Raw genomic sequence first — 15350 nt, forward strand, 5'->3', positions numbered from 1 at the left:
TTTGCTGAGCTAAGGGAATTGGTGGCCTTCCCTCCAACTGGGTGACTGCAGAAATTGTGATGCCAAACATCCTCTGCTACAGCTACCAAAGTCTCTGATACTGAGACTCCCACTGAGCACTTGTGTTTCCACAGCCAAGGGTTTAATGAACACCCAAAGAAGCCATTCTAACATAAACAAATGCAGTGGGTGCTTGCTGGTGGCCTGCAGGGAAGACCCTGGTGTCTGTGGCAGGACTCTTGGCCACGGAGGAGCTGGGAACCCCCAGCTGCTCAGGAAGCTGAATGAAGGGATTGGAACATCTTGGAAGTCGAAATGAGGGGAGAGGATTTCCCAAGGAACCCAAAGTGTGTGTTTCCAAGTTGAATTTGAACAGGATCTCCAGCTCTACAAGGTGGCTTCTAAAACCCTGACCTAATTTTCCATAAGAGGTAGATATATTTTTCATCCTCTCCCATCTGGCCGTGGCCTGAGGTGCACAGGCAAGAGAGAAAACTTTTCCAGCCAACTACATATTTTTCTACTCTGGAAAGACTCCATTGTACAGTGTGAATGCCAAAGTCCAGTTTCCTTCTGGGCTCTGCACATTTTTTGAAGCTGGTGTTTATTTTGCCTGATCTGCCCTGACTTTCTGGTTCCTGTTACTGTTCTCTCCTATTGTTACTGGTGAACTCTGGCCCTTACCAGGATTTTGGTGGGGTTGCTTTTCTCTGAGCAGGTACATGGGGGATTTTCCAGGACTGGAGAAATGGCATCTGTGCTCCCCTGCTGATCAACCTCTTTTTCCTCTGATTATTGCAAAACATGGAAAGAAATAAAACTCATTAAAGAGCCCCCGTAATTAACAGGGGTTGCATCTGTGAAATAGAGAGGGACATTAGAACTCTCGTCTTTGCTTAGCAAGAGGCATCTGTAAAATTATTTTGGAGAAAATTCCCTGAAATAGAAGCTCTAGGTACTTCTCTAATTGTTTATACAAATTAATGCAACAAAGAATGAAACTTGGGAAAAAAAATCCCTAAGCATATGGCTACTTTGTAATCCAATTCTTTGACAGAAATAAAGCACAGAATTATTAATATATGAAATTTCCCTGCATGTTCTGTAAATATGTAAGGGGGAAACTGATGCTTCCTTTTTGAGAAATTATCAACTGTGTCATAAATATCTTTATTCTGATTCCTTGGGAGCTTTGAATTTTGTACAGAATTGCATTAATTAAATACTTACTTTTCTTATTTTACTCATCTACTTGTCTTTTTATTGTATGTCATACTTCACTTCAAGGGTTCCCTGGCTTAGATTTGCTTGGCCCCTGCTCTGTGAGCCTTCCAAAACCAAATGAACCCAAGTCTTGTGTGAGCATAGCCAGCCTTGAAAAGGATTGCCTAAATATTGATTACTTCTTCCTTTTTCTATCTGAAGATGAATGTACCACAATTTCTTCATACTGAAGACTGTCAGACTAAAAGCCATTTATTATGGCAACAGGCATAAATATTTACAACTAATAGAGGCTATATCTAATTTTAGACACCCACACCCAGCACCCTGACTGGGAAAGGAAACCAGTTTCTTTCAGGTTGTGCTTCCAGCTCTTCTAAGGAAGAAAATCCATTAGGCACCGTCAGTAATGACTTGCCACTACTTCTGTTGGCTCTGTTTTATTTCCTGCCTGACAGCTCACAGCAGGAGCACATTCAAAAGGGTTGCCCATATAGGAAATCTGAAATTCAGTGGTCGTCAGACGCCCCAAATGAAGTTCCTTAGGTCAGATGTAATTCATATTTATGACAGGATTTTGAGCCCTCCCTGGAGAAGCTCCTGGGAAGGACTGACTGTTTTAGCTCCAGGCTTATGGAATGAATCCCTCCTATCAAATAGCAGTGCCTGGGTTTGTTAACATGACAGACAACAGAAATGCAGATATATTGGAGGCATCCTGGAGGTGACCTGACAGAAATGGGAATATAGGTTGAATATCAACTGAATAGATTGCACAGAACCCAATTCCCCTAACTGTAATGGTGTTCTTCCTAAGGGCATGCAGAATGAGCTCCCAGTCAGGTCCTTTACTTTATATTTCCTCCATAATTTACAAGCAGCATTTATAGAATGTGGCCACAGGCACCTCCCTCCATGTCCACTGGGCATCATAGCAAAGTCCTTCCTCCAGTGTCACTAACTTTGGGGACCACTCACTGGAGGAAGATTGTGTTTAGCAGAGGGAAAATTTACTTTGAAAACCTTTGACAGTGTCTGGGATAACTTCGTGCTTCTGGGAATCAAACATATATGGTCTTATAAATCAGAAATTGGATTTATTGGACATTTATGTGATGACAGAAGTCATAAAAAGATAAGAGGAAAGAACCCCTCTGCAGCAGCTTGTACCACAAAGAGTGAAGACACAAGGAGCAGCACTCAGCTCAAAGACTGTTTTCCCTTCTCCTAAGCACTTGCCTGGTTCTGCCATCAGGTTTGCCAAGGTTTTTGAGGATTGCCAGCCTCTCCCTGCAGCCACTGCAGCTCTTCATCTTGGGAGAGCTCAAACCCACACCTGAACTCATGCCATTTGAAGCATTTTCCTTGGAAGTTTTTGTCTTTGCTGCAAAAATATTTCACTTAGAGGAAGCCTGCCCTTGGATAATAATGATTGCATTACAGTAACTGTAAAAAGGATAATAACAGCAACCAACTAGAACTGGCCAGGGGGATGATAATTCAGCTTTGCGACAACTTCTGAGGTTTTACAATTTGTTTTCGTTTCACAATGGAATGAAAACAAAACCTTCAGATATTATGTTTTCAATTTGGGTGTTTTTTGCTGCACTGTCAGAAATAACCAGAGGGCCCTGGACCTCAAAAATTTGTCCTTTCAAGTATTTAAAAAATGCTTCAGCTTTTGTGAATCAGCATTTTCTCTTGGTGGGACAGTTCACGAAAATGCTCTGGCCAGAACTTTTGCTAACCCCAAAAGTTCAAAATTATGAGTCACATCCCCCAAAACATAGTTGTTACAAATCACTTGTTTTGTGATTTATGGACCTCTTCTGGACTGTCTGCTCTTAAACATACCTTTCCCCTCCATCCACTGGTGATGTACATTTCTTTCCCACACTTCCCCACTTCTTCTCTCCTATTTACTTGGGCATTTTTTGGATCTCATGGCAGCTCCTTGGCTCGTTTGACGTTCTCTAGCTTACGCACAAGAGGCAAGGCTGAGATAATAATTTTGTGGAATGCTGTGGCAGGGGTTTGCCAGGAAGGAGGCGGCTGCTGGAATGGACAGCGGTCACCGTGGGGTGGTCCCACCGCCATCCCGCAAAGCCCTGTCTGGCTGCTTGCTGGTTCTCACTCATCTCAGATGACATTTTCCATGGGGCAGAGCTGACATCTGTCAGGAGGAAGAACATCTGCTCTCATGCCCTTGGCCCTGGCCAGCTTGGCAGCGCGGGAGGGAACTGGAAGAGACACCCGGTAATAATTATCACCCAGGGCGTGTGGGGCAGCAGCTATGTGTGCAATGTCTGTGGTTTGGTTTTGGACCCCAGAAGTGGCTCTGCAGGATCCATATCTGGTCCTGGCCAGCTCCATGGCCTATGCTGTATGCAGGAAAGCTTTGGGAAGATAATCTTTCTTTTTCATTAACTTTTCAGACCCCGCTCATGAGAAAAAAGAAGCGTGGAAAATAAATACCAATAAAAGGAAACGTGGCTATTCATTCTGAAAGCTGGAGGAAGCAGCAGAAAGGGGATCAGGACCTGGAGAGACTTCATGTGGTGGAAAGTACAAGGTGCTTTCTAATCAGGAATTTTTTTGTAAGAGTTGCCCCTGCACCTCACCAAGACATACTGTGAATGCATTTGGCCAGGGACAAGACTCCCCTGTGTCTTCAGGATTTCCCACCCTGTTGGGCATAGTCTCAAAATACTGTTTTCCTTGCAAAATCATTGCAAGACTTGTATTATTATTTTTCTTTCCCTAATCTCTCACGTTCATGCATTTAAATAGAAGGCAGGGGGAGAGAAACCCAGTTGGGAGCACCATATGGAGAGAACACAAGTTATTGCTGTTCCCCCATTATCTTGGCACAGATTTCCTTTGTCAAACATTACTTCAGATTTGGGACCTCATTTTGTATTCACACTCCCCGTTGCTTCTTCCTTCCTTGGAAGCATTAGGAGGGACTTATGGTATTGCTACAAGGAGCTCTTTACAGGAAAGGAAATAAATTGGGCAATGTGATTCAAATAATGGAAGAATGAATTATTTCACCATTTTAGCAGTTTCCCGTGAGGGACACTCGAGGGAGAAAATGCACTTAACACTCTAAAATATTAAAATAAAAGAACCACAGCAACCTCATCCCTCTGGACTTGAACCAAACCAAATGGTTTAGGTAAATGCCCAGCAGATCTTCAAATGGCACAACCCATGAGAGACTATTTCTATGCGTGGCAAGGAAAATTCTCCATATTAATGATATCACGAACTGGCTCAGCTAATTTGGACTTCATCCATAAGGCCTGGTTTCTGGCAGATTAGCTGAATTTTTTTTTGACTATGAACTCCTCTTTTAATGTTGAGATTGATCCTGTTTTCATAGCTGATGTTCCTGGAAAATTATTTTCTTAAAGCTGTACTTCACATATACTTTTTTTTAATGAGAGCTGCTGCTCCCTTGTATTCCTGGAACAGGCTTAAAATATCCTGAGCAGTAACTGGAAGATAATGAGATGAAGGGAACTGTGCTGGATTTTTGCAATTCACTGGTTACATTACTGGCTACCCAGAACAAAGCAGGGCTGTATTGTGGAGGTAAAGGGTCTTTCTAGGAGCTTATATAATGGCCTCCTGATGGCCTCCTAGAAGTTGTTCATGCTTTTGCTGAAAATTTTGATGGCAAGTTTTCAATGAGCAAAAATGGACTCAAACTAGACAGAAAGTGCAGAAATTCTACAGTCTCCTTCCTATTCTTGATACAGCTGAAAAGGTTTATGTGTAGCTATAACAAAACAAAATTAAAGATGCAGTTTCAAAACAGCTGTCTAGAGCTACTCTGTGATTTATGTGCAGATACACCACGAGCCCTCAGTGAAATTTGTGTGCCCATGTGGAACTATTTGGGAAGCAGGATCACACAGCCCAAACTGTCACGAGCAGTGCTCTTGTCCCAGCTGGAATGGACAACATGAAGTCCTGGGCATTACTGCCACAAGCCATTGCTTGATATAGACAGCATGAAATAGATGGCCTCAGGAGGCATTTTCAGTGTGATTTAGTGCCAGAGCTGAGGTTCCCTGGTGGAAATGCCTCAACTTTTAAAGAAAAAATTAGGTCTGTGCATTTCTGCTGCTTGTGGACAGGGACTTCAGCAGCTGGGCTCCCAAAATTAGACATATATGTTGACTTTACACCTAGTTATTGGAGAAGTCCAGTTCTGAAATGGAGCTGGGGGGATTGTTCAGAAACCATGTGTGTTCTAGATGGGGAGGGTCTGGCCTGTGAGGACGCAGCACCTGGATGACTGCCAGCTCTGAAGACGGAGCATGAGACAGTTTGTGAACTTAAAACACATTTTCCAGCCTTATGGGACTTTCCTTCAAGTCTGTTCTCAGCAGAGCAGCATATGATTGCAAATAGATTCTCTTTTGGTCCCATCTCCCAGGGGATAGAAATTAATGTTATGTTTGAACATGTATGTTTTCCCACTCATTGCTGAAGCTGTGCTTTTTCTTAAAGTCTGCAGAAAGCAGAGCATGAGCAGATACTGTTAATCCCATTACTTCAAAGTTATAGCTGGAGTCAGTGCCAGAGAGTCTTTAGTAAGAGACGTGGCCTCTGTTTGCAGGGGTTGGAAAGCAGTTCCAGTGAGTCATCTCAGGCATCCTTCTGCACTGTGGCAGGACCTTTCTGTCCAGCCCCTCTGCAAAACCCTCTTTAACTCTTTCAGGTGCCTAAGTGCTGGCTCCTGTGCTCATCCCTGGGATTGATGTCTCCATGAGACACTTGCACACTGTTCTGAACCTCGAGTGAGGATGTTGGTACAGCACAGTGCTGCTTTTTCCCTCTTGCTCCAATGCCATCACCCTCCTGACTGTGCCTCCTGTGCCACTGTGCTTGGGAATATTTTTACAGCTGTCCATCTCCTTCCTCTGGGAGTTTTGGGGTTTTTTTTGTCCCAGCGTTTCTCCTGTCAGTGAAAGTTTTTTTTCCAGCCGCTTCTTCCCCTGAGGGTGGTTGGAGTATTTATGGATTCATTGCTGTGCCAGTTCCCAAGGTAAAAAGGCAACCCCAGGGCAACCTCTCTGCTGGCTTTGCTGCTGCACTGGGCACACACTGAATCTGGAGAGCTGTGCTAGCTGAAATGACAGCCTGCCATGGTCTTTCATGGCTCCCCCTTCCCAAGGACCCCAAACACCACTTTGGATATGAGGACTTGCTAAGGGACAACAACCCCCAGCAAGTGACTGCTCTCCCCCAGGATCCTTCCAAGCCATCTTGTCTCACACATGCCTTTCCATTTAGGAAGAGGATTTTGATCTTGGCCTTAAATCTATGAAGGGGGACTCATTTTGAATGCAAATGACACTAGATATTACATAAGGTAAATCAACTTTTTTGGCAATCTTTTAATTATTTGACATTACTTTAAAACCCATTTTCCCAAATATTATTTGGGGAAAAAAAAGGAGATGAATACTAATTAAATAATCCTGTTTAGAATTCATTCATTCACTCTCCCTTGGCATAAAACATTGGGTGACAATTCATAAAACTTTCATTCTCTAGTAACATATTCCCTGACTTAGGTGGAAGACCTATACCTCAAGGTACAAGGACAGTATAAGTGGAGAATGGTGAATGGTCACTCTTAAAAACAGATGAGAAATATAATAACTTGTGTTTTTTCATTTCAAAGATGAATAATAATATGACAGGAGATGTCATTAGTGTTTAATGACTTTGTCTGAACAGAACAATTGAAGGAAATATGTTTGCTCTTCCTCATCCCTTGCCATTTCCATGATGTCATTAGGTCTGGCCATAACAACTGGAAAGTTAGAACATAGGAAAGGCACTGCCTGCATGGCAAAATCTACTCAGTGATGCAGAGCAGCCACGATGTGTATCACTGGTGCAGACACCAAAGTATCAAGAGAGTTTATCAAGAGAGCAGAAAATGAGAAGCAAGTTTTAGTGGAGGCATTTAGCATTGACTTGATCAGTAACTAAGCCATTGCAACGATGACTTAGTGAAAACACCGCCACATCTGGCAGAAATGAAGTTTTTACATGTCTAGGAATTTGGTTTCTTAGAGTTCTTTGCTAAGTTTTTGTTTTTCTTTCCTACATGTGGAGCTTCTGGTGCTGTGAAGCATCTGCTTGGCTGCCTGATCTGGCACCACCCATAAAGTGGCTTTGTCCCCTCATGTGGGTTGCTTGGCCACATGTACTGAGTCAATTATCCATTTTGAGATAGTGGATGTGATTAAGTTCAAGCTGTGGATATTGTCCTTCAAGGGCCAGAGGCCACAGTTTCAGTTTTGGTCTTCTTAGCTGGTGTCACCTCGTGCTACACTGATGACAAGGGGAGGGAAAGACTAGGCCTGAGTATCTTGGAGTAATGGAGAAGCAAAGGGTTATTTCTTTAAGTTTCTTCATGTCTCTTTGCAACAGTCCATTGCTGGGTAAGCAAAATTTCAAAATATGTATATCCACATATCAGAAGAATCACGGCAAAAAGTTATTTTCTAAATCTCTGAGCACAAGGTGCTAGGTTGGGCCAAACTCACAGCCTGGTGTCTTCATCCCTGACATAGCTGTGAGCAGCTTTAAGATAATTTGCCATTCACCAGGCCAAATTTGGGCCTTGTCCTGAACTCTAAACCAAGGGTGTGCCAGCTCACGTCTTGCTGAAGCCTTTTTCATTAGCTTATGATAGCACTCAATCTCCCCAAGACAAGGTTCAACCCCATTTCTTTGCAAGCCTTTTTAAAATTTTGTCCTCAAGAACTTTTACAAAGTAGTAAGTTCCCTGGGTTAATCACATACCATGCAAAGAAATATTTCTTTCTAAGCCATTTGACTTTTCCATCTTTCCAATCCATTCCCTCAGGCCTGTGGCTGACCTTAAGAAAAATCCCATCATTCTACATCCAAACCACCAACACACATTCAAATGGTCTAACTCCTTGTTTAATATTCTTTGTGATTCCTCTTGCCCTTCAAGCACCACATATCTAATACAAAAGAGCAGACAGCGAGGCTTAGGTGGAATTTAGGCTGGATAAGTCTGGATAAAGCAACATGGCTGCTCCATCTACTCCTCTAATTCCTGCCACTCCTCTTCGTGATGTGCACTGTAGTTTCCTTACTCTGCACCCAGTTTTCAGACTGCCAAAGTCATTCATGGTGCAGTGTTGTCCCCTGCTGTGCTTGAAGCACAAGGACATCCACTGGCTGCTGACATGGGCTGGAGAAATCAGCTCTCTGTGTTGGGCTGCTGCAGCTCCTGGGCTGTCAGCTCAGTCTTGGCTCACCAGTGAGATGCTGGTGGGTGTGGGATTGGTGCAGAGCTCTACTAGAGCATAAAGTCAAAGTAAAACCAAACCAGGAGTGGCAGCAGTACTAACAGAAGCTGCATAACAGAGCCAGAGGCAAAGGTAAGAAGCAGCTCAGGTGCTGCAGGCTCATCCCCATTCACAGCTGTAGGGGCAGGGGACAATGGGGGCTTTGCCACCACAGCACTCAGAGCGCTGCTGCAGAAACCATCTGCCCTGGGAAACAGAAACCCAGAGCACACACCTCTGTCTCCATGGGCTTCAAGAGGATTGTGCAGCTGCAGGACAATACAGGGATGTGTGTGAGGAAGAGATAGCAGCGATAGCTATCTCGGGGCTCTGCATACCGAAAACACCTTCAGAAGGAAAAGGCACTGAGATGCTTGGGGGCGTATGTGGAGCCTCTCAAATGAGTGTGGAATAACCATGGTGATTCAGGCAAAAGGCATCTTTTTGGTAAAAAGATTGTTCAGGCTTCCTGGACGTGAAAGAGCCTGAGGATCACTACATCACCTCTGACTTGTATGACTCAGGACAGAATTAAGCCTTCTGTGGGGAGACCAAGAATTAGTGGTTCTGAAAAATTCATCTTCAAAAAATCCAGCCATGAAAACATTTGAATTGCACCAGTGTGTTTCTGTTGTGTTGTCATACCTTGAATGTTTTATTGAGATCCCTGGTCTATTCTGGGTGATACCAGGAAGATTGGCAGAGAAGTCTCTTCAGCTCCTGAGAGGCAAAATGAACATATCTGTTCAGTGGCTGCCAGTTTAAAGAGCCAGATCTTAAAAGAGTCAATGCCTTCTTGTCTCAAGGATAAAGTTCAAATCTGTGTGATCAAAATTGGATGAACATAAAAAGGAAAAAAAACCACACTGCAAATATCCATGCAAATAAACATCACAGCTCTCTTTCAGTGCTATTTATATCTATTTGAGTTTAATGACCCCAAACATTGTATGAAGAGTTTCTCTAATGTGCTACCAGGACTGTTTATAGGAGACAACTGTCTCAAGAATGTGGCAGTGTGAAGACTCCCACGGCAGCACCCGTGCAGAAATTGCAGATCTACTTGGGCAGTCTCTTCCTGTCAGGGCATCAACAGGGAAAAAGAAGTGATGGTCTTGGGGTTAAGTTATCACATTCCATGGCAAGCAGGGATGGTTTGAAACCAGTGAGTGTGCATTAGCAATCAATTCAAAATGGCTAGCACACCAAAGGTGGGGACAGATGTGCTCTTGTGCCTGTAGCTGGAGAAATTTGGGATGTTAGGGCTCCCATTGGGTTTCTGTCATGTCTTGGCTGGTGTTTCCTGCCCCTTGGGGAGAGGCTGCAAGGCAGAGCTGCCTGGTGCTTGGCCTGTCTCCCCTGAGTGCTCCTGTCTGCCCCAGGACAGAGAGCAACCAGCCATGGGCAGCCCCAGGGTCACTGATAGCCCACTTCCAACTCCTTTCTTTCATGGGAGCACACGAGGAACACGGATCTGGGTCAGTGCTGTGACATACAGGCAGGATATATTAGATTTGTGGACTTGCACAGGTACCAACAGCCTGCTCTGGGCAGGAGCAGTAGTACTGCTTCTATGCTACTCAAAATGCCAGAGCAGGAGACTCTCCCTTCTTGCACTGCTTGTCTGGCCAGCAAGGTTGGGATCACTGCTCTGTGAGACTGGTGATGCTCCAGCCCACTTCAGTGCAAAGTCAGACAGATTACATTGAATCATCACTGAAGGACAAAAAATGTGTCTCCTAACAGTAAGTAATGTCTCTCCTGTTCTATATTGCTTTTAATTTACAGAGCCCCAGCCAGGGCTGAGCTATTCTGTATGCTATTAATTAGCTGATCACATGCCAATGCTAATTTTTTTCAAATGGTTTCACTATTTATAAATACTCGCCAGTTTGTGCCGACACACGAAGGGAGGGAGGGAGGGAGGGACATATTTACACCATCTACTTTTTGCAGATGCTTTGCAGTTCTCCTTTGGAGGGATTGACCTCTCTCATTTATCAAAGATGCTGTTTTGGCTCCTAGAGCTGTTTGTGTGGTATTCATCTCTGTGCTGTGCCTGAACTAAAACCGAGTTTAAGACTCACAACCCTTTTATTCCTCAGACTTCAGCCATCTAATGAGTCCAGTCACCCTTGTCTGCACAGGGGGTCAAATTAGCTGGATGCCCTCATTACTGCTCCTTCAGCATGGAGAGGTTTTTTTTTTTTTTAACTTACAAGAAATGCACTTTTGGAATAGGATGGAATAGAGTGGTTTCAGTTGGATGGAGCCTCCAGTGATCATCTAGTTCAACTGCTCCACCATCTCAGGGCTGACCAAAACTCACAGCACGTCATTAAGGGCATTATACAACTGCTTATTAAACACTCACAGCCAGATCACCTCTCCAGAAATCCTGAATATAAATTTTAGGACAAATAAATTTCATGCTAAAAATTGCTATGTTTTTAGGCTTCATGAATATAAAATGGGATGCTCAGTGGCTTCCTAACCAACAACACACATTTTATTTCTGTATTTCCAGAGCAAGCCAGCTAACTTTGGTACTATTAAGCCAACTCTACTAGCTGTTGAATTGAGTTTTTTTGTTGGTCCAACCTCAGCCCTAAATAAACACTTGTAACCTCACATACCTAGGCACAATGCAAGTCACCCTGGCTGAGAGACCTTTGCTCATGGAAAAGCAACATTTGATGTTCAAAAGAAGGGTTGGAACCAGCATGTTAAAGCATCTACTCACTATCCAAACAGTCCCTATTGTTACAGTTATTGCCAGCAGTATCCTGTTTGTCATTTTGGTGAACCTGCCCTAGAAACAGCCATTTGCCCTGTGGCTAAACACTTCCAGTGTGCAACTTGGAAATTCACCAAAGCAAGGGCTCTGGCCTCCAGCAAAACCTCTTCAAAATGCCTTGAGAAATAACCAGAGTCATAAAATTCCACGCACCCAATGAAAGAAACCATTTTCATATCCAAGTAACAAATCTGCCCTCCCCATCAGCACTGCTCTGATCCTACTCTACACCCGTCACATCCCAACTCTGGCAACAGGCCCTGAAGAAACTCTGTTTTGTGGACTGTGGGTGAAATCTGTGGCAGAATATTACTAGTGTGGAGTGAATAACTGGTCTGGACTTTTGTACAGTGCAGCTGCACATGTGGTGAGTCACCAAGAGCTTTTCGTGCCAGGCACCGCTGCATACGAGTTGTAAATGCTGTGTGAGTTATCTGCAGGAATATCTGCTCCTTCCCTGGGTGACATTCAGCTACTGCCTTTGATTTTCTTAGAGGCAGGTTGGACCCAACTTTTACAAAGTGGTTTCAAGCTCTTTCATGTGAGAGGCACTGAATAAGCACCCTGCAGATCTATTACTGCAGGAACTCAGCTGTTTGCTTCCCCTGGACCACTCCTGTCGCTACATCCACCTGCTTCAGCTGCAGGAGCTGAGGAGATGAGATGCAGCAGGGCAAGGGCACAGAGCTGGTGCTTCAGGGCCATGAACAGTTAATGCCTTGGCCACAGCACTGGTGCAGCTGGAGCTCTTCCCAAAGCTGGGCTGGAGAGCATCACTGTCTCCCCTGAGTCGCTGGAGTCGTGGCAGTGAGAAACTGCTCTGAGATCACCACTGGAATCCCTGGGTTTTAATGCTTCCCCTCCCCACCCCCTCCATTTTCCACTAGAAAGAAGTAAATTGGTAAATGCCCCGAGAGTCACAACCAGGCTGTGACCTGGTGAGGCAAGAGGAAGCCCTTGCTAACACACTACTGCTGGGAAGAGCACCTGGGTGGAAAGCCTTCCATGGGAAGTGAAGCTTTGCAAGAATCTGCAGCACTTAATTGCTTTTGAGCATTTCCAGTGCAGAAATGAACCACTGAATCTGATATTTTCAGCTTGTTTGGGGAAACTAAAACAGTTGGTTTCAGCAGTGGCAAGGACAGGAGTAGACAAACCAGTTCCCTGGGGTAAACTCAAATGGGATTTTCCAGTCTCCTACACCTTTCAGGATGTGTCCATGTATGCAGCTTTCCCATGTGCTGTGCTGCCTGTGCTGTCACCATGCCCACGGTACCTCTGTGACCACCCTGCTGCCTCTCCTCTCCACCATGGGCTGCCACACAAATGGATGTGGAAAATCCAACTGAAGATCCTAAAAACTACAAGCTCAGGGGTAAGGTTTCCCCAAGTGAGTTCTTTGCTCAGTCAATACCCTTGACAAAAATAGTATTTTAAATAGGCTGTGGTGTACTTTATGCCATGTGATATTTTTATGAGTGGGATTTTTTCCCTAGCAGTCTGCTCTAGAAGTAATTTCTGCTGCTCGACTCTGTGTGCAATTTTGTAGTGAAATTGGTTTAATAAATGATGGAATTCCTCAAAAAAACTGAAATTCCATTTGTGATCAATGCTAGTTTTGACCACTGCCACTGGACAGGGATTGTCTCAGAACAGCATGTTTATATACAGAGGTATTTTTTCCCCTTATCTTTATGAGTTTTCTCATTGAAAATACTTTTATATTTATGTGCTGTAGTATTTAAGAAGGCAGCTAAAAATAGCTAGAGATATTTTCAAGGCTAAATCTTCAAATCATGAAAATGAGGCTTGATTTAAAAGTGCCAGAATATTCCTTTTACCCCAAGAAAATCAGGATTATGCTGCTTCATCTTCCCATTCTTCCCTCAGCCCTCGTATCCCTCAGTAACTTTTGAGCCCACTGGAAAATTCCAACACTTCTGACAGAGGCAAGGGAATCAAAGCAAGTCCCTGCAAGTCACCTGTGGCTGGTTAGGGAGGAGAAACTCAGGGAGGTGCCCCCACCAAGTGCCAGCCATTGCCCTTGGGTGTGCACAGCCCCCAGGCACGTGTGTGTGCCCCAGGCTCACACCAAAACCACCAAGACTGATGCCCACATGGTTTGGCACCAGCTATGGGATGGCTTTTTCCATAGGCAGAGGTATTTGCAGGAAATGGAGAAGAGTGGGAGAGGGGAAGTGGGTGCTGGGGTCAGCACTTTGTAAGGGATGAGCAGATCTGAAGTTATCAGGAGAAAGTGGATGCTGTTGCAATATAAGGCCAGCTTTTAGGGATTTTGGCACATGGAAGCACATATTTCCAACAGGCAATATTCTGTCGTGTGTCTTGTCTGTGGAAATGTTATTTTCTAAAGTGGTCACTCAATCTCTCTGGTGAGAAAGGCAGAGAAAAGAGAGACCTGCTTGCATTAGAAATGCCACTGCCCACTCTTGTGGAGGAAAAGGTCTTCACATTTCCATTTACAGATTCTGCAATTACACAGCTTTCTCCTTTGGCCAGTTCATCTGCTAAACCTGATGTGGAGCCAGAATGCAAACAGGGATTTTTCCCATTACAGAATACCAAATCTATGATAAGCCACACCATGAAAATTCAGTTTTTAAGGAGGTGGGAAGAGAATGAGGGAAACTCCAACTGCTGCTGCAAGATAAGCAATGAGTTTTGCAGTGCTTCTAGAATCTGTGTCAGGGATCTCATAAAAAAGCCCCGTAAGCCAAAGGAGCACTGTGAGAAGAAAAACAGCAGAATTTGGGATAGTAAAATTTAAGCAGATGTTTGAACACCAGTTTTAGCCTATGGGACATCTGTGTGATAACTTTGGATGCAGCTGGATGAAGTCAGTAATTGCTACAGAAAGAGGCCTGTGAATATTGTACTTAATCCCTGGGTCTGTTCTGCACAGCAATGCAGTGAATATCATTGATGATCTTGATTATGTTTGTGCTTTTTTCTTATACAAATTCCCCTACTATGAAGGATTCCAATCAATCACCTCTTCTACTTTTCATTACCATCAAGTTGTAGTATTAAAATCTGTTTATAGATGCAGTAGCAAGCCTCTCTGAAAGAGAGTTACATACTGACAGCTTGGAAAGAGACTATGCTGGTTTTCTCAAAGATCACTCCTTAAATAGGATATAGTCCCAAAGATTATTCCTTAAATAAGATATAGATATTGTAATTTATGCATCATTTGCAAAGAGGGACAAGATTGTGATAGCATATATATACACACACACACACACACACACACACACACATATATATATATATAAAGATAAATATATACATATATTATATATATATATATAGAGAGAGTCTTCCTAACAGAAGACTGCATAGCTCAGAACTTCAAAGACTAACCAAGAATACAAATTGAAAGAGGTTGAATTACATTTGTTGTCCCAGAACACAGTGGATTTAACTGCACCCCTAACGCTTCTTATTGGCCAAAAAACAAGACAAAAATCAGGAGCAAACAAATAAGTTCTCTGAATAAATCCTGCATTGCCCCAATTTTATCAGCTGCCATCTAAGCTGCCTGGCAACCATCCAGGCCTGAATGACATTCCTGGACAAGAAGTAACCCCTGCATCCCTTTTGAGCTGTCCTCTCCTCCAGCTTCCTTCACCTCCCACCTGGCTGTCCTGCAGCACTCGATTGAATTTCTTTTAAAGCACTTTCTTACCTGCATAGTGGTCAAACACAGTGGGCACATACTCCTCTGGGAAGGCATCATTGGCATAGCTCATCAGCAAACAGGTTTTCCCGACTGCACCATCCCCAACCACCACACATTTCAGCATCTTCTTGGTGTTGCTCCTGCTCCCGTCAGTGCAGTTGTCATTTTCCTCCTTGCAGTTCATTCTTGCTGCTGCCGCTGCTCTTGCTGCTCCCAGGACTTCCAAGTGCACATGAAGGAAAAATGAAGTGCGATTGTATTGACTTTTCCTGAG

At 43.8% G+C, this 15350-nt stretch overlaps 1 protein-coding gene across 1 annotated transcript in view; it reads right to left on the reverse strand.

Moving 5' to 3' along the window:
• The window catches only part of RHOJ (ras homolog family member J), a 61202-nt gene extending 45858 nt beyond the window's left edge, over positions 1-15344 (reverse strand). The window contains exon 1 of the mRNA XM_015631809.1: positions 15083-15344. Coding sequence (XP_015487295.1) covers positions 15083-15260 — 178 coding nt within the window. The 5' untranslated portion in view covers positions 15261-15344. The remainder of the gene's footprint in view (positions 1-15082) is intronic.
• Positions 15345-15350: the final 6 nt, after the last annotated feature.

Source organism: Parus major, chromosome 5, assembly GCF_001522545.3.
Source record: "Parus major isolate Abel chromosome 5, Parus_major1.1, whole genome shotgun sequence".
Taxonomy (NCBI): domain Eukaryota; kingdom Metazoa; phylum Chordata; class Aves; order Passeriformes; family Paridae; genus Parus; species Parus major.